We start from the raw sequence: 20,591 nt of genomic DNA on the forward strand, positions 1-20,591 counted from the left end.
TAAAAGAATTGACAAAAATGCATAAAAAACGTATACATTGCTCTGTTTTCTACACACAAGCTGTTTTCATGAATTTCCCATAGAGTTTTGTAACATGGCCGGCTTGGATGTCAGTAGTGCTTGCTGAGGATCCTCTTCTTTCTTTCACATAAAGGTGTTAATATAATATATTGTGTCATAGATGAAGCCGCTGCAAGAGCTTGGAAGATGACTTCAACATTGTTGGAACTCCGGATATACATTCCTGCTCTCATATTTGTTGTTGATAAAATAGTATCTTAATATCCGAAAGCCAACTATATGATAACAGACATTCCTAATAATGTAACACTGAACCTCCGTAAGATAACACGATCAGAAAGCAGGATATTCATTTTTTTCTGTCATATTTCCTATATAGCAGATCATACCATACTGTTCCCTTTTGGATTTTAACAGTTTTATTAATCTAAAATGGAATCACAATAAGAAATAACACTCATGATCAGACAAAGGGTAATATAGAAAAAAAAACCAAGAAATCCAAAGTAGGATAATAAGTAAAAGAAATCCAAAGTCTGATAATAAGAGAAATCCAAAGTAAGATAAGAAAAATAAATCCAAAGTCAGATAATGAGAGAAAAGGCAAGAAGAGGAATTTTGATACATTTTCCCACATTATAGATGCCATAAAATATCAACAGTGTTTGGGGGGGGGACATTTATTTATTTATTTACGTATAAAAAGGAGTTGATGATGGCACTATATCATAATGCTAATTCATTAGACCATATCAGAGACCAATTGTGATCCCATAACTCCATTTTATGGAAGGCAAGAATGCTAAGCACTCTGCCACGGTGTATTTCATTCTTATAATAAAGTAATCATATGATATAACTTTGCATAGTGGTAAACTTGAGGTTCCTGTGCCAAATTTTCTTTTAAATAGCCATATCACCCCCTAGATATGGCACTACAAGGAATCCACTCTAGGCAGGAATCCATAAAAAGGAAGTGCCCTAAAATGTTTCTTTAAAATGACAGTGGTCCATTGATTAACCCTCTTTATTGGAGCACATGTCAACAGGGCCCTTGGCCAAAAGGTTAACAAACTGTGAAAGTGTGTAATTCTTTTTCCAGTGTAGCTGTTAATTAACACCCTTTAATTCTATATCCAGTAAAATAGGTAAAAGGGGCTTTGTTTGGAATTTTAAGGCATATCTGTGCCATTTCCGCTGAGTATTATCTGGTTGGTGTTTTGGGGATGTTTTTACATGTACACATGATTCACACTCCATTTCCTTACATTAATGCCTCGGGGGATAGGCTTCTGTTCCGGTGCCGGCTTGTTTTTCTGTCTATGTACAGGCGTCTTTGCTGAACTTTAGCTGCATTTCTTTTTTTTCAGCTGAATCATATTTTCCTATGTCCAATTCCCCCATCGTTTAAAGGCTATAATGTATGTTTTTATATATTTTAATGAGAAGAGGAAAGAAAATCTGACGTCCAGTAGTTATCAGCCCTGGTGTGTATCTAATCCTCACCCATGCGTTGTGCAGATATACAGTATATATTATGAATATTTCTCCATCAAACACCATACTGGTTTACCGCTCTAAATTGGCTACTGAAATGACTGGTGGATGGAGCCACAGCAATGCGTAATATGTTGTCAGCACACCTCTTGCTTTAAGAGTTATACTGCCTGTACATCAGTGGTTTGTAAAATAAAGAATTTGGGAAAAAAAAGGAAGGGACTGATCAAGTACAATGTGCCCGAAGGTGGCCCAGTGATTTGCACTCTTGCTTTGCAGTGTTGGGGGCTCCACGTGGAGTTCCCACCATGGGCAGTATACACGGGAGTTTGTATGTCTTCAGAAGCCCCAGTTTCCTCCTTCAAACCAAAAACATATACTAAATTAAACAAGGTGACCATATTGGCTCAAGGGTATGTATGTTCATGTAGTAGGGACACTGAATTGTAAGATTTTTCAGCAGCAGAGAGTGATGTGAATATTTCTGTGTAATATATAATTATGGGAAATAAGAAAGTATTCTTACATTCCTCTCTGTCAGTCAGTGGTTTGTTTCGAACTAATGGCGATCGATAGGATACAACCCCTAGTGTTCCCAATCACGATTTTTAGAAGTGGGCATTTAAAACCATCTACACATTCATAATTCTCCCAAATCCTTACCATACACTTCCTTTGCATGGGTTTCCTCCCGACTCCTAATACATTTTTGATGGGAAACTAAGTGGGGCCGTGGGAACCAATATAATATACAGACATCGGAATCTACCATTTAAATGTGTGGCGGTTCACCCTACTCCCTTTCACACTTTTCAAAGGCACAGTTTGTTCCAAGTGAAATGTTCTTCCGTATTGTTACAGTAGTTAAGATCAGAAGTTTTTGGCCAAAGATCAGAGTGTAAAAATCAAATACACATTTCAGTTCCATTACTGTTATCTACAGTATAGTGATGGCAATAAATGTTAAACATGGACAATGGAGAACAAAGACAAAATAATAAACTGACGGTAAAATGTAAAGCTGGTCATTAGTGAGCAGGACATGCTCTCCAATCTCCATCTTGGGAAGCTTGTTCTGTAACAAGCTATGCCATATATGTTTATAACCCAATTTAAACATCTAGTCTCCATTATAAACTTCTGGGGTTGGGTATAAGACAAGTCCTGAACTGTAACTCCTGGCCATGCTTTTTTTAGAGTATTGGAGGGCGTCGGGAAGGGTTAGAACCTCTGCTAGGTTTTGTTGTTGTCTTTGTCCTGATTACTCAGCACTTCCTGTCCCTAGAGTCACTGGAACATTCAAAGATTAACCTTTTAATGGAACACTGGGAGATTAACCCTCTCTTCCTGTTCTGAAGATGACCATTATATTTGTGATTCCCTCCACTTTCTCTCCCGGTAACAATGGAGGGTGTGAGAAACTGTGTAGTGCTCATAGACCGTAATAAAATCCAAAAGGGGTTCTAACCCTTTCCCAAATCATTTCAAAACTACAGAAAAAATTTGTTGTATCAGATGCATTTTTTACACAGTAAAATTTCCATCACATAATATATACGCTGATATCTGATTGAAATTGTCCCTAACACTATAAATAAAATTTATAACCACCTTATTCTGTCAATATTTGCCATTCTTGTCAACATTTGGGGCTCATTCACATTAGACAGCTGCACTAAACACATGGCCACTAGTGTGCACTGAGAGCGACAGTTGTGTTGAGCCAGTCCCGGTTCATCACACTTTTAACCTGTGACTTTCATTCACTTCTATTCACTGCAGCGGCGTTGCGATGCACTGGTTTGCTTTGCACAACGCTGCACTGAACAAAGTACATTATCCTTTATTTTTTTCTTAATTTTTTATGGCGCATACCAACGCAACACCGCGGTGTGAACTGACCTCATTGAAAAGAAGGCTCTTTGACCTTGTCTATCCGTTCAGACATCAGACACGTTGGGGCTGCGCTGAGCAAGGCTGCCCCAACGCCTCTGGTGTGAGCAAGCCCTAAAGGAGCACTTTTACAGAAATCTTATATTCTGGCAACTGCACATGGTCAGTTTTGAAATGATGGGATTCAATTTATGAAGACCTTTTTGTATGTAGGAAAAAAAGGGAACCATTGTAAGGACCCCGGCACTGTTTATATGGTTTGTAACAACCTCTGTCAGCTTTGCTTGACATCTTAGTCTGCGTGTACATGTGAAGAAATAAAGAAGTCAAATAAAAAGGGAGTTCATATACTATCATTACAAGTCTTAAGCTGGATTAACACAGAGCAAATTTTGGCCGATTCAACAGGAATTGGCCAAAATTCACTCCTTTGGTGACCCAATTCCATTTGTAGAAGTCGATCAATAGAACAACTAAAGGAACATGTTGGAAAATCATTGTCGGAACCCATTCCGGTATTCTGACAGTGGCCACTGGTTCACAATGCTCACAGTGGGGGATTCTGTTGATATTTTCATTTAGCCTGAAGGTTGGATAAAGCAAATATAAGCAAGTATAACCTACATTAGGCTGCATTCACATGGGGCATTTATGTGCCTTCAGGGATTCCTACGGCAAGAACCTGTGGATTTGTGCGGCAGGAATCCCAGGTGAGCCCATTCAGATGCAGCCGCTGTGCCAAAAGTTAAAGGAGAACTATGGGGGTCAGGGCTTTTCCCCATAGTTCTCCTTAGGGTAACGGGAGGACACAAACTAGCGTCCTCCCGTTACCCTAAGCTCAGTATACCGCGAGCTACAGCTCGCGGTATACTGAGACGCCGCAGCCGATCCCGACTTAGATGACGGTATCCGCCCAGCTGCGTGAGTGACAGCTGGCTCTGCCTATCTAGAGGCAGAGCCAGCTGTACCCGCCCCCTTCCCCGTCCGTTCCGCCAGTCAGCGCTGGCAGATCGGAGCGGGGAGAGGGGAATCCAGCCCCTGTCACGGCAGAGAGCTGTGACAGGATCGAGAGGCGAGCGAACCCGGTATGTGTTCGCTCACCTCTCGATCTACTGAGCCAACCTGTGGCAGTCTCATTGTCACAGGTCGGCTAGAACTATGAGGTGAGTGAAAAGCACTCACCTCATAGTTCTCCTTTAATAACAACGGTGATGGCAGCCACATCTGTAAGTGGCAGTCCGCATGTAACTGTACCTGGTATGATTACCTTCTGTTCTGTCCTGCGTCCAGGAACAATAATCAATCCCGATTACCTATCCAGGTAATCGTACCTGTGCACACATGTAATTATTAACTTGAATTGGCTCAGCGACCGCATCTGAAGCGGCAGACCTGGAATCCGTACATTCTTGTCACATGAATCCCCAGATGCACATAAATGCCCCGTGTGAGTGCAGCCTTTAACCACACAGTTATTAGAATTCAGTTTTGTATTAGTATTTTGTTATTAGGCCGTTAAACCTCATCTAAAAAAGAATGTTAAACTCTTCCAGCCCGCCTGGCAGTGTTAGCATGTCAATTGGAAAAGCAAAAAAAAGAATCTATGCGTAAGACAGAATCGCTGTGAATCCCATTTGACATGAATTGGCCCTTTGTGATTTTGTGAAGTAGTATAAATGTGTGCGATACCTTCTGTTACAAAAAAGGCAATTTCTTTATAGTGCTGGTAATATGGATTGGTTACAATCCCGACAGTGGAAGCCTTTGTTTCTATATCGTACACTAATTAGCACTAATAGGCATGAAAACAGCTTCCTGCATCTGTATCTAAGCTGTAAATGAATGTCTCTGCCCATTGCGGAGTCTTCATATTTTAGTTTTAGCTCTTATGTTTAGAAGGCGGTTCCAGTTCACCAATAAATATTGAGCCCTAAACACATTCCCGAAGGAAGGGGATTCCTGCGTTTCCTCAACGCGGAGAGGCCCCTTTCATAATATACAACCAAGAAGAATATGCTATGGCTGATATCAATCGGTCACAGATTAGATCTGCTTTATGGCTTTTAAGGCCTAAAATTATTTGGTTAAAGGTCTATTCTTGGCTTTTGACTGTCTAAAGATTCAGACAAATGTGGATGGGCATATTCAAGTTTTTTTTTTAGTTTACTTAAAACTGATATTCCACATTTTAGGACATGAAAAGCTGTTAAAGTAGAACTCCGGGATTGAAATACATATGCATATGCCGAGGTTCGCAATTCAGAGGTTTGGGTTTGCAATGCTATACAGCTAGTTTTGTGAATCTCACACATCTGCATGCAGCCCTCTGTTGATCTGGCAGAAAGCCATTGAGGTTCTAAATTCCTGTACTGAGCTGGCAATGTTGCTTGTGCTGCACTGATATCTCAAGCAGCTTTGTGAGCTCTGCCCAGTTTTTTCCTATTGGATTACAGAACACCCCCCTTTATGTCATGGATATGGTGTGTGTTCTGTAGTCCAGCAGGGGAGGTTTCAAACAGGGCTGATAAAACTGTTGTAAAGCAAGCTACACAAGTGACACTAAACTCAGGAGTTAAATCTTACAAATATTTTCAAGCACCTTAACTATTAACAGAAATGTATCTTATTTGTGTATCACTCGGCTGTAGATCCTCCAATCATCTCTGAATTGGTGCTGACACCGTCCTTCCTTCTGGAGGGTGGCTACTTTTGTTCCCCAGGGGCCCTTTGTTCAAGGACTATTTTTGCGATCGCACTGCACCGAAACGCAGGGCATTGCTGTACCACGCATTCTGGTGCCGGTGTTCTTATCGAAAGCTCCAACTTGTCGAGCTGCCTGACTGGTGACGTCACACCGAGTGACTGCCAGTAGGAGATCTGCACCAGATGGAGCTAGTGCGCATGATCATGGAATCATTGCGACACTGCACCTGCGCGGCTATCGGCTCATCGGATTCTATAACCTAGTACAAAGTTATATTTGTCCTACGTTATAGAAGCCAATAGTCGCGCAGGCGCAGTGCCGAGCGTGGTTATAGAATTCAACGGCGCCACGCAGGCGCAGTGGCAATAGTAAGATATTTCTAAAAGGATTCCATGGACATGCACACTAGCTCCATGTGGTGTAGATCTCCTACTGGCAGTCACCGGATGTGACGTCACCAGTCGGACAACTCGACAAGTCGGACCTTTCAATAGAATACCGGCAATTGCACTACGGGCAGGGGGCGTATCTGAGGTGCCATTGACATGAATGGCACCACCACGCCCCCTGCCACCCCAGAACATTGAGGCTTTAATCAGTGGCATCACAAGAGGGGTACGGTCCGCACTTGGGTCCCACCATTGGAGAGGTGACACCAAAATGAGCCATTTTGGTGTCAACCCCCATGAAAAGTCAGGCACTCGGTCACGAACCCGAGAGCCCGACAGTGTCAGGAGAGAGGAAGGGACCAAGCAGCATACCTCATCCCGCTGGGTGAACGTCCCCTCCTTTCTCTGCCGGCGTCCATCACCAAGATGGCCGCCGGCAGGCGTCAATAAGACGACCGGGCGTGCACGATGACGTCATTGCGCATGCTCGTGGCAATGTCACGCCTTGCGCGATGACGTCACGGCGGGGTGTCACCAGGTCTGCGCTCCGGGTGTCACCCAGCCTCGGTACACCCCTGGCTTTAATTATGTGAGCCAGTGTGTTCTGGGCACTAACTGTTCCAGACCGCACTGAATATGGTGTGAACCGGCCCTTAAGCTTAGGTTATGACCACATGCATGCTGTTCTGGCTATGGCAGCATTTAAATGGAATCTTCCTCATGTTTGGTTACGGTTATTGAACAACCAAATCACAGGGAAGCAAACTCTAGCTAGATAATGTTGCCTCCAGTGCAGGCAGAAATAGGCCAGTCACTGCCTTCACTAGCCAGGCTTCCTGTTCTTCTTCAAGGCAACAAATTAGGCTAAGGTGAGGTGCAGGATTAGGGCTAGAGCCCACCCTAGGTAGAAATGTTTGGGCCAATAGGAAAAAACTAATTGTTTCCTTTTAGAAGATTATGTTAAGAAGATATAATTACGTATAATGCCAATCAAAAGGGGTATAAACATGACAACTGCCACAAGCTGCACTAAGCATGCACATTCCTTGGGGCAGGAAGCTGTAGCACTTGGTCCTAAAGGAGTAAATCAAATGTATTATATGTATACTGTATGTAATAGACTGTGGCTGGTAATCCAAGGTGACACTGAATGAACTGTAATACTATCTACTGCAATCTTCATATGGTAAAGTGGCTACCCTTTAACCCTAATAAACATTCTCGAGTTAATACATGGTGCGAGAGGAGTGCACATAGACTCGGACTGCATTTTGCTAGGGGACTTGACATTTACTTGCTCACTCCCTGCTGGGATTTGGCTCTGGTCAAGGAGAAACCTGGAACTCGATCGGAGTTTGGATTACGTCTCTGGGGGCCATGTGGCAGCATACCGATCACTGTGTCCACTCGCATAAAATGACCTGCCTGTGATGACCGTCTATTCAACTCAATCCGTTCATAAATAACGCTGACGCATTTGTTAGCAGACACGTTGCTGAAATGAAATGATAGATCTCAGAATTACCTGATAGGAAAACTCAAGATGCAGAAATGTACTAATGTGTTATTGCTGTCAGCTATTTTATTTTCAGAGCTGCTTCTATATCTTACATTACTGGTCAGGGAAAAAACTGAGCACAGAAAATTACATTCAAGATCAACTATGTCGATCAGTACATGTAGAAATATAGGCAGCTGAAGTTGTATGCAAATCTTAGTTTTCATATAACTCAAGTTTATTTTGATTTCTTATTGGTCATTTATTATGAAGAGCAGCCTCAATGACTAATGAGGTTTGGAAGGTAATGCAATTGTCAGTAAAGGAGTTCTATAGTATATTCATCACAATACACATACACGAGGGAACCGCATGTGTATGACTAATGGTTAGGAAAACAGAACGCAGCAAAAGTGATAATAAACTTTCAGGCACATCTTCATAAAGTTACACAACGCCACAAAATTAACCACACGATTCAAGTGACATTTTTGCCATTTCAGCTAATATTGCTTTAAAAACCCAGATTATCATATAAAAGTCAACTGAATCTAAAATGCTTAAAACCTGATTCAGCTCGTTGCTTAATACTTAGAAATTGGGGGTATTGTTAGAGATAAATCTTCTTCACAATCGTGGGCTTCAAATCAGAGATGGCTGACAGCCGAGCTACATTACTAAATAAAAAGGAGTTTCGAGGAACAGGTCTACCTCTTCTGGCTGCTCCACCTTTAAGGGGGACTTCTTTTGACATGCCCAGAGGTCATGATAATCTTTTTCTCTTGTCCCCAACCTAAGCCTGAAGGTTGACTTTGACACTTGCCAGTTTTGAAGCCCTAGTTAGTTGGCTGCACTTTGAGCATGGATTGACCTTGACTATGTTTGGCTTCGGACCGCTTGACTCCTGTGTTATTGGATCTTCGTGATAATTCCTCTTTACCTGTTTTGGAACCGTTGCTTGACCAGACCCAATAATCCATTGCAATGGACGTGGGACACGTGTACAGTGTACAATAGTTATAGAAAAGATAGGTGGTTTAGGCAAAATGTGCTTCAGCAGTGATCGTCCTTAGTCAGTTTGCAGAATCTAATAGGAGTACATGCTGCTGAACAAGAGCCCAAAATTGGGAGGTTTTACAAATGTTATGGGGGAGGTACATTAAAGCACATGGAAGCCAGGACTTCAGGGTGGAAGGTCCTGCCTTCCACTGAGGATCATCTTTGACCTTTTACAGAATGATCAGTTTCCGCTGAGCCACCTTGGCTTGGTAGTGGGTCCATTGGGGGTGATATTGTTAGTGGTGGCACGCTTGCAGTTTTCGAGATCAATGGAAAAATGTGCAGCCTCACCTAGACAGAGCTTGGGACATGACATAATAGCATTTCAAAACATTTTTGTAAAATACAGACTTTGGAGAGATGGTACCATGGCAGTGAGCTATATATTAGGGTTGCACTCATAGGTGAAAATATTAAGTGAGATTGATGAGGGTTATCTTCTTACAACCTATGGAAAAGGGAATAAACTTGCCTTCGTAATCAGAAGCCTGCAATGAATTCCTTTGCAGATGCCACGGCTAATGTTTTTTTTTTGTTTTTTTTCTTCTGAGCATTCCACACTGTCTTAAAGGGGAACATGAGAGACTGATTGTTTAAATGAACGGACATTCATGCTGGTATGGGTCAGCCGCCGGTAACTGTAGTGTGCAGATACAGTAATGAGTATAAGAAATGGGGCCCAAACTTCAGCTTGTTGGCCAGTCTTCAACTCAAGCAACAATGTACTTCTTTTGCCAAGAAAGTGCTTCTGGCCAGTAGCAGAATGTTTCTGAGAATTGCATACAACTATGTCATACCGCAATCCCATCTGTAACACTGACACCCTTAACATTCCCTTTCTCTTTCACAAGCTCTGTAACCTGCTATTCCCTGTAGATAGAAAATTCCATTCCAACAATTTATTTACCATGGCACTGTACAGCTGTCAGCGCCAGCAGACCAACTATACCACTGCGGCCTTCAATCCCTGCTTGGGATTTAAAATATAGCCCCGTGTTCCTCTATATAAATACCTTCTCGTGTCCAATGTTCAGACCTCTGTTATGATTAAATGAAGGAGAGAGATGCCCAGGGGGGACCAAGCAGTAAATCATGTTTACAGGACATTGATGTTTGTACAGTAACTGGGTGTAGGTTACAGAGTCCTAATGTTTGGAGACTTCATGGTTTATAACTGTCCTACTACATTACACACTGTCCCTGTCTATGACATCCAGGAAGGGTCAATAGCAAAAGAACATACATGCACAAGCCTAACGCAAGAGACTTTTTTGCCACTGTTGCTGTGTTAGCAGGTTGTTTTGTTTTTTTTCGCAAGTGACATAGATTTAACAAGTTAAAATGAAGATCTCTATAAAGGTACAAAGGTAAAACTCATTGCATGTCCAGGAGGGAGAACCTGGTGGGAGAACTTCAACAATGGAGACTTTGGTGAGCCTATTCAGTCATCAGTACGGCAGAGGTAGCAGCTGCAGCTTGACCTGTGGCGTTGGGGTGGGGGGTGTTGGATCGGACCAAGAAACAACAATGCCAATATTCCACCTTTTTCGTAAAACTGAAATCAAAACAAAGTTTATTATTCCGAAAATTGATTCAGGATCTCGTCAACTGCTTTGTAGATTTCCTCTTCGGGAATCTCTTGGTTAATCACTGACTGGACAATAGCTGGAATTCCCTGTGTTTTTCTGATTCACAAAATGTGCTATTGGTGAGGGGGTTAGGACTGATGTCGGGATTGAGAACCTTTAACCTTGAAGAGGACTTTAAGCTACCAAGCTTGGCCTCATAAGGTAAGACATTAAAGTAAGGGGAAATATTATATTGAGATGTTGTGGAGCCCCATCCATATTTAACTACAGGGCCCGGAAGAGTAAAAGTCTATCTGGCACCAAGAACAAACATTTTATTTGTTGCAGCTTACCAGTCAGGTGTGCCTTTTTGTTCAAGCATTTTTTCCTTAAAGGAGAATTATGAGGCGAGTAATTTTCACTCAGACTCATAATCTGAGCCGACCTGTGACAATGAAACTGTCACAGGTCGGCTCAGTAGATCGGGAAGTAAGCGAACACATACCGTCGCTCGCTCACTTCTCGATCTATCCCTGCAGGGAGCCGTGACTGTCACTCACGGTTCCCTGCAGGGATTTCTCCCCTGTCCGATCCTCCAGCGCTGACTGGCGGAACGAACGAGGGAGGGGGCGGCCACAGCTGGCTCTGCCTCTGGATAGGCAGAGCCAGCTGTGAAACCCGCAGCTGGGTGGATCTCGACAGCGATGTCGGGATCCGTTCCTGCTGCGGCGTCTCAGTATTCCGCGAGCTGTGGCTCGTGGTATACTGAGCTTTGGGTCACAGGAGAATGCTAGTTTGCGTTCTCCCGTGACCCTGGGGAGAACTATGGGGAAAAGCCCTGACCCCATAGTTCTCCTTTAACTTACACCTGGTTCCCAAACACACTTCTTGTCCTTAGGTGACTACGCTCACTCACTGTACTGTAATCTATGGAAAGGAGCACATGTCACCCTAGGATAGGACTATGGAAAACTTCCCCCTCTCCTCCTAGAGGGACAGACTTCTGCTGTTCTCAGAGATAACTGGAAAGCAGTGTAACTGATAACTTCCCAAACTCTGTTTGTGCTGCAGTTCTATCAGCTGACAAGATTTCTGGTAAGATCAACAGGTATCAAACAGATAAAACAAAAATGTTTCAATGGTAAATTTAACAGACCCAAAGGGACCAAATAAGAAAAGTTAAATGATAGGGTTTATATATCCCTTATCTTTAATGTTAAAATCAGAGCAATGAGCATGTGCAAAATGCAGTATTCAGACTTCACTTTACTGAATTCACTTAAAAGAAAGGCAAAAGTCCACTTTGTAAAACTATACAAAACATATAATAAAAGGTTAAATAATGAAAGTGACATTAAACATGTTAAAAATTGGTTTTTAACATAAAACAATACTGTAATGTGCGCCTTACTGTAATCCATGGTAGTTTCCCTTCTCTTTGCTGCTCTTCCTTTTAAATCCTTCTCTCTTCTCATACTTGGGGAGAACTTCCCTTTTGCAGCTGAGTGCCTCTTCCTGTAGTGCTGGCTCAGGTTGCAAACCTACACACAGACACCAAGTATCCATTCCTGAGACAAGGCAGTCTGCTGCAAAACAGAAGTTCTGCCCAGCATGAGAACAGATACAGATTTAAAAGGAAGAGCAGCAAAGAGAAGGGAAACTACCATGGATTACAGTAAGGCGCACATTACAGTATTGTTTTATGTTAAAAAATCTGAGGGTTTAATGTCACTTTAAATGTCACAGGTCGGCTCAGTAGATCGGGAAGTAAGCGAACACATACCGTCGCTCGCTCACTTCTCGATCTATCCCTGCAGGGAGCCGTGACTGTCACTCACGGTTCCCTGCAGGGATTTCTCCCCTGTCCGATCCTCCAGCGCTGACTGGCGGAACGAACGAGGGAGGGGGCGGCCACAGCTGGCTCTGCCTCTGGATAGGCAGAGCCAGCTGTGAAACCCGCAGCTGGGTGGATCTCGACAGCGATGTCGGGATCCGTTCCTGCTGCGGCGTCTCAGTATTCCGCGAGCTGTGGCTCGTGGTATACTGAGCTTTGGGTCACAGGAGAATGCTAGTTTGCGTTCTCCCGTGACCCTGGGGAGAACTATGGGGAAAAGCCCTGACCCCATAGTTCTCCTTTAACTTACACCTGGTTCCCAAACACACTTCTTGTCCTTAGGTGACTACGCTCACTCACTGTACTGTAATCTATGGAAAGGAGCACATGTCACCCTAGGATAGGACTATGGAAAACTTCCCCCTCTCCTCCTAGAGGGACAGACTTCTGCTGTTCTCAGAGATAACTGGAAAGCAGTGTAACTGATAACTTCCCAAACTCTGTTTGTGCTGCAGTTCTATCAGCTGACAAGATTTCTGGTAAGATCAACAGGTATCAAACAGATAAAACAAAAATGTTTCAATGGTAAATTTAACAGACCCAAAGGGACCAAATAAGAAAAGTTAAATGATAGGGTTTATATATCCCTTATCTTTAATGTTAAAATCAGAGCAATGAGCATGTGCAAAATGCAGTATTCAGACTTCACTTTACTGAATTCACTTAAAAGAAAGGCAAAAGTCCACTTTGTAAAACTATACAAAACATATAATAAAAGGTTAAATAATGAAAGTGACATTAAACATGTTAAAAATTGGTTTTTAACATAAAACAATACTGTAATGTGCGCCTTACTGTAATCCATGGTAGTTTCCCTTCTCTTTGCTGCTCTTCCTTTTAAATCCTTCTCTCTTCTCATACTTGGGGAGAACTTCCCTTTTGCAGCTGAGTGCCTCTTCCTGTAGTGCTGGCTCAGGTTGCAAACCTACACACAGACACCAAGTATCCATTCCTGAGACAAGGCAGTCTGCTGCAAAACAGAAGTTCTGCCCAGCATGAGAACAGATACAGATTTAAAAGGAAGAGCAGCAAAGAGAAGGGAAACTACCATGGATTACAGTAAGGCGCACATTACAGTATTGTTTTATGTTAAAAATTCTGAGGGTTTAATGTCACTTTAAATGAGCTTCATACTGAGGCTTGGCTGTGATTAAGATGATAACTATTTTGGGAATGCCTTTGTTCAGTAGATGCCAACTTAGTATATATGTTTTTCTTGTTTATTGAGAGACACAGGAATGTAGTAATTCTTAGCCATTTGTGTTTATACTGCCGCCTACAGGAGGATTTGGACACTGACAACATAACCGTGACTAGCCTGGTATAACACCTTCCACTCCCAGCGTGTTTTGGTTTTTGCGAGTATACGGAGAGGATTATTATCTTTTCCTTTAGTAAAGAAAGTTTGACCTTCTTTTTTACTAGCAATTTTTTTTTCTTTTTTCACATTATTTTTGCACACTCAAATGTATGTTTCTACACTCTGCTTGAGCTGGCCTCTTTATGCAGCTAACCAGATTGGCAAATACTCAACAATAGCTTTGGTGGTCTTACCCAGACCCTGTTAGACTTAACGATTGTGGGGCCTGCCTGGAATGGCACCTACAGGTATTAGGCTCTGCTTGTGGTGCATTCCAGACCTTTGTGTACTGTTAGTTAGCCGCAGAGCCCTTTTATTGGGTCCAGAGCTGTGGACTTGTTAATGAGTAGGGCATGTGGGCCAAGCTCCAGGAGCTACTTCATTTATCTGAACCATTGGGTGCCATTATTACAACCCTTTTTACCATTGGAAACTGTTGTGTCACTGGGTGGAGTGTTGCGGGTGCGTACTGCGTGCTCTTTTCCTGCCAGTCAGAATGAGGTGCACCTTCTCGCTATGGCTCCTCATCACAAGAGACAGAAATTTTCACCGTGGTTAGTTCTTGCTGCCACCTTCAGTGACCTGGTCACCTCTGGCCATGTGAACCTCTCCTACTTCCAGCAGTTGGTTTGTAAATGCTCAAGGGTTTTACAGTTTTATTAGAGCTAAGTTGTTCTCATTTGTGATGCGTCATAACAGATCCCACTGAATTACGCCTCCCCAGCTCACGATCCACTAACAATTCTGGGGAATTCTGCTGTGTTCCCTCTCAAGGACCTGACACAGACAGCCTGGTACACTGTTTCCAGTGTGAGTCTCTACATTCCTTTTGACTTCTCCTTGGCTCTGTCAGGTGTGGCCCCTTCTTTGGTTTTAACCTGGGAGAGTTCTACCGGGGTTAGGAAATAAGCATGCCTCAACTCCTTCTCCTGCAGAATTCTTCTAAAATCTACTTTCCAAAGTGGGGAGGACTTATGTTAGCCTTTGCCGACATTTGGATAGGCAGCATCTCGGATCCGTGATGGATATCTGCCCCATCATGGATATCAAGGCTCCGAATGTCTGGCTTAATTCAGTCTCAGACGTTCTGTTTACAAACCACCAGGTCTGTTAAAGCCCTTCCTTCGTTAGAAAGACTTTCATGCCTCCTGGAATATTCTGCTGGGAAACCTTGGGTCCTGCCATTCATGTAGATGTTACTTTGATACGTACCACCAACCTAAACATTGTTGCTAAGCAAGTACACCCCTTCATGGAAATGGTATTCCCTGATGGCAGTGGTCTCTTTCAGCAGGATAATGCACCCTGCCACACTGCAAAAATGGTTCAAGAATGGCTTGAGGAACACAATGACGAGTCTGAGATGTTGACTTGGCCTCCAAATTATCCATGTCCAAATCTAGTCAAGAATCTGTGGGATGTGTTGGAAAAACAAGTCTGATCCATGGAGGGCTCACCTTGCAACTTACAGGACTTAAAGGATCTGCCACTGATGGCTCGGTGCCAGATACCACAGCATACCTTCAGAGGTCTAAAGGAGTCCATGCCTTTTAGGGGTCAGGGTTGTTTTGGTGGCAAAAGGGGACCTATTTAATATTAGGTGGGTGGTCATATGTTATGGCTGATTGATGTATATTAGTGCATGTCACTGGGGAAAAAAATCTAATGAGCTCTTAACTTTCTGTTTGAGCTGACAACACTGTCCCTCTGCTTCACTTAAATTCCAAACATTGCTGTCAGCCCTGCCTTCCTGGACTAAAAACCCTACCTGTTCCTGCCCCTTTCTGTCCCTTGGCACATGCATACATTAATATCTTTCCCAGCAAAACAATGCTGCTGCTTTTACTCTTTGTGTAGGAAAAGGGCTCTTAGGAGGTGTAGTTCTAGGGGTGTGCCTTTGTCATCAGAAACTGAGTAGAGGAGTAGATGTTTTCCCAATAATAGTAGATGAGGAGATATTCGCTCATCCTTGTTTGTATTGGTACCTGTCACTGTCAGCCATTCTGCTCCCACAGCAAGAAGCATGACACGGATGGGTCAGTAAAGGGAAGGTTCAGGCACGTCTTCCAGAAAATGTGTAACCTGTTGTAAAATTTGTCAGCAAAATCGATCCCCTCTGATATCTGAAGTAGACTTCTATTCCCCCTGTGTTGTACCTATCATCAATGGTTTGAGAATCATAACAAGCGTCAGATCAGGGGCAGACCACAAAATCCTTGATAACAAATGTTTCTTTCATACCAAGCTTGGAATTTTTCATCTTTTTTTCTGATAAATGTATTTCTCCATTATGAAAAGAATACCACACTGGGGTTTAAACCAGTCCCTATATTGTCTCTTAGCATCATATATACCGTATGTTGGAGATAGTGAATAAACCGCAGGAAGCAACATCTCTAATTGACACTGTTAATTCATCTCTTTGTAAGTGTTTTCATGCCTTTACCCCCCGAGAGACTTCCCCTTCCTCCCATTAATGGGACGTCTAATCAGAGTCTCTGAAGGAAAATTATTCCTACAGATTTTCCCTTACATTCTCCAATAATGCACAATACTGAGGTTTCCAAATTAAGAACCCCAACAATTGTATCTATGCCACAATAGACTAAACCTTGGTCCGATCAAGGACACATGACATTCACCTGTTCTGTTGCTGCCCCAATCAGAACACATGAGATGGCAGCAAAGTGGACAAGTGATGACTCTTGCCCTGCATCTTTTGGTCCAGCAACACAATCCGTCAAGGGATGCTGTGTGTATGGAGTCTGTATGCTCTCTCTCGGATAGTTTTGGGTTTCTTCTCACAACCCAGGAATAAAGGGCCCTATGTCATTTTATTTTTTGCTTCTGAAAACGTCCATCAACAATACCCAGGGGCTGTGTAAGTATTGTATTTAACACTTGATTTTACAATAGTTTAATCTGATGTGCTAGGGACAACCACGGCAATAACACCTTTTTTAGGCTAATGTTGTTTTAATCAGTGTCTGCATTCACTGAGCAGTGCCTTGTCTTTTTCTTGTTTTCCTCCCAGGTCACACGGGCCGCCTATTAAAATCTTTGCTTGCCATCAGCCTCATTTTCCTGTGTTCACAACTCATCTTCCAGCTTTGCCTCCATATGGTGCCTGAACTGAATGATCTACTGGGCTACAATTGTACGTACTGGGCACATAAGATTTATATAACCGCATTTATTTGATAATTGATTATATATGCACATCTTAAAAAAACGGGGTGCTTATATTTAACACAGAGGTCTTTGGTCCATGTTTCCTCAGACCAGTCGGGTAAACACACATAAGTATAAGTGAATGGTCTTACTGTAGTTCTGTTCAGCCTGTCATATAACCCAGAAGCCCATGCTGAACAGCACAGTCAAATCCTGGACCTCCAATGCAGTCATCTAGAACTGCTTGGTCAAGCGCACACCTCCAGACTGCTGATTGAAGGCACAGTAGCACAATGAGGAGTCCTCTTTGTGCTCCTCCCTTCTATAAGGAAGTTCCCTGTGGCAGCACTGTGCATTGCAGTAAAGCCTGATTGGCCCATCGTAATGACCCTACCTCTGAGAAAGAATATCCTACCAAGAAAAATGCTAGAAAATCTAATGTTGGTACTTCTACTAGTTGCTTTATAAATCGCATAATGATTGTTAAAGAATACATAAGTGCAATGATTGGTGTTTATTATATATGTGTCTGTGTACTTATCATTTATTTATTGTTTTACCCCATACCCATCATGTTGCTTTGTTCTTGTTTAGCACAAAAAGGAAATGAATACCGGGCAACTCCAAATCCCCTTTCATAACCCTGATACTTTCCCCTATCCTGGTCTAAGCCCTTCCTCCAAACCTGTTGCTAATTATGCAGTTTCTTGTTACGCTGTGATGTTAAATAATATATTTTGTTTTGCTGTTCAGGTAGTGGTTGGGAAGTTCTGGTTCGACATGTTGGAGTATCTCGGTAAGTCTCGTTTGCTTATCCGCAAAGGTTTTGAAATGCAACAAATTTGTAGACGTCGCTGTCTTAAATTCCACTTTCCCCGGTGAATTTGTGAAAAAGAAATTACCCCCTGCAATCTGGCCCCTCCCCGCTATACTTGCCTTAGTGTGAACGCTCCTTCTCCACTGGTGCGGGTGTACTATCTGTACCCCATACCGCTGTGTAGCGGAGCCCTGCGCTCTGAATTTTGAATTTCACTTGCAAATGGTGAGCACTCATGGGTCAGCGTGGTCACCTGACTGGACTGACCAATGAGATTTGCTTCTTATTGGTCAGAGCTCTTAGATGACCGCGCTGACCAATGAGTGCTCACCATTTGCTAGTGAAATTCAAAATTCAGAGCACAGGACTGCGCAACACACCGGTATGGGGTACAGATAGTGCACCGGCGGAGGGAAAGGAGCGTTTGCCCAAAGGTAAGTACAGCAAGGGGGAGAGGGGGCCAGATTGGTAAATCCATTTTCCCAAATTTACCTGAGAAAGTGGAATTACCCTTTAAAGTGAATCTGGCTTTACCTATACAGGGCAATCCAACATGTATACTTTATTGCCACCCCCAGCAGCTTATTTATACACACTTTCCCTTAGCCCCCCAGCTGCTGCTTTTACTGCCAGAAGTTTAGAGAAAAATCCGGTACCTCCGAGTATGGAGAGCATATGACTCAATCCCATTGGCAATTGGCTTGGCACTCGGCCACTCAGGCACCAGTGCCTTTAGATGGAGGGTGGGTAGAGAGACCTCAGCACTGTGTAAGCTCCAACTGGGATCATCTTCGAGCTTACACAGTGCTTCTTCTTCTCACTTTCATTGATGAGGTGGCAAGGCAAGTCTTGTCTTGCATACCCCATTCATCACCAGACAGACATTGGAGTGCTCAGTGAGAAAATCGTATCTTGTAAACCTTCTTGGAAAAGGTGTTTCTCCGCGGCATTGCAAAGTGTCAAACCTCAGACCTGGTATTTTACCATCACATGCTGTTTTTTTTTGTGTGTTCTGGCATTAGATTAGGTTCTTTTCCAAGACCATGTAAACCAGCTCCTCCACAGCACAATAAACATTGGGTTCAGGTCCCATGCTCTGTATTTGCTCTAGATCAGGGGTGTCAAAATCAATTTAATCGTGGGCCGCATCAACATTATGGTTGCCCTCAAAGGTATCTGTAAAACTATATAAATGTATCTAATCTTTATCATAATTGCCTCTGCATTCGATTATCACTGGTTTTAGTAATAACTTAATACCTAGATCTGAAATTAGAAGTCTAGGAAATGGCCTGGTGGGCCGGATTTGCCCCCTGGGCCTTGAGTTTGACACATGTGCTCTAGATGCCCTAGGGAGATAATATTATGTGTAATCATCATGTATTTGTATTTTCCCTGCTGGGCCCTGACTGAAATATCCTTTTGGATTCCCCTCAGGTTAGACATCTACGACATCCCCAACACCGCGCGGCTGGTGACTCCGGATTTAGGCATGTTCTTGCTATCCGCTGTATGTCTGGGATTGTGCAACCGCTTGGTGCCCCGGCGAACTTCTCCATCGCCACGCGGGAGAGTCAACAGGTCAACAGATGTGACGGAACAGGTGGGCACTGTGTAACTGGATGGAGGACAAGATCAACCCTTGGCACTGGCGTTGTTGATTTGTGTCTCTAACGCCCGCTCACTTCCTCTAACCTCGCTTCTCTCCAAAGTTTTTTTTTTTCTACCAACCTTTCCATACTATGTAATTATATACACCCCCGGGTCCTGATTTATTAAACATCTTGTCTAGGCCAAGATCGGATTCTGCGTGGGATTACGCAAAGGGCAGGAGCAGGCCGCATTGAGTAACAGAGCTGTTGAGTTTAGCTGCCCCTTTGCAGTTCTATTTATTTTCATGTCATTTTTCATTTTCTGCAGCTCTCTCCTCTTCTCCCCCCTCCTCTTGCTTCCTTTCCCCTCTTTTTTTTTTTTTCCATACTCCCCACCCACTGTGAGTGCTGAAATGTCCGGCAAAGCTCCCAGGTTTGTTTTGTTTGCCCAAACTTTTTATTTACATTCATGCTGGCTGAGCAAGCCGGGCATTACCAGCTGTGCCAGTCATGTAACCTTCCTAGATGTTATTTAACTGTTTGCTTTGACAGCTCTGTGCTTGCTGATGTTTCAGAGTTCTTAACTCTTTCCTTTTGTTTACAGCGCAGGAAGGAGCTAATTAAATTAATGCAGAGCTTGACATTTTGGCCGTTTTATATTATCAGTCTTATTTAAAGAAGAAATTCAGGTGTTCCTAGGCATGGAAACCTTATACCGGTTCCCCCATCTCCCTCCTGTTATACCCAAAATCAGATTTCAGATGCAATGTGATCATGCTCTACACTGTGCGGCTTACCTCTGTGCTGGCCAGTGTTTCCATCCATTTTTGCCTGAGGTGCTTGTGCTCTAGTGCTAAGGTGTAACTACAAGCTCTATAGATCTACATGGGAGAGCCCAACTCAGCTGCTGTCCCATTCATCATCATCAAGCCCATAATCATGTCTCTGTCCTCCCACATTCCACTAGGTAATAGGAGTATTGAAATCCATAGCACCTACAATTCCCATACATAATTGTGATCACAACTGTGGAAATTTGGATCTACTTTTGTCTCTGAGCACACATTCTGCAGTGGCTAGTGTGGTCATGAGTATAACCATGTATTGAGGGGAGGCGGGGGGGGGGCA

General features: G+C 43.1%; 1 protein-coding gene across 1 annotated transcript in view; it reads left to right on the forward strand.

Moving 5' to 3' along the window:
• The window catches only part of PIEZO1 (piezo type mechanosensitive ion channel component 1), a 190,125-nt gene that overhangs the window by 57,864 nt on the left and 111,670 nt on the right, over positions 1-20,591 (forward strand). The window contains 3 exon segments of the mRNA XM_018566479.1: positions 16,918-17,040; positions 17,808-17,850; positions 19,309-19,474. Coding sequence (XP_018421981.1) covers positions 16,918-17,040; positions 17,808-17,850; positions 19,309-19,474 — 332 coding nt within the window.

This window comes from Nanorana parkeri, unplaced genomic scaffold (genome assembly GCF_000935625.1).
Source record: "Nanorana parkeri isolate BGI_ZX_2015 unplaced genomic scaffold, ASM93562v1 scaffold952, whole genome shotgun sequence".
NCBI lineage: Eukaryota > Metazoa > Chordata > Amphibia > Anura > Dicroglossidae > Nanorana > Nanorana parkeri.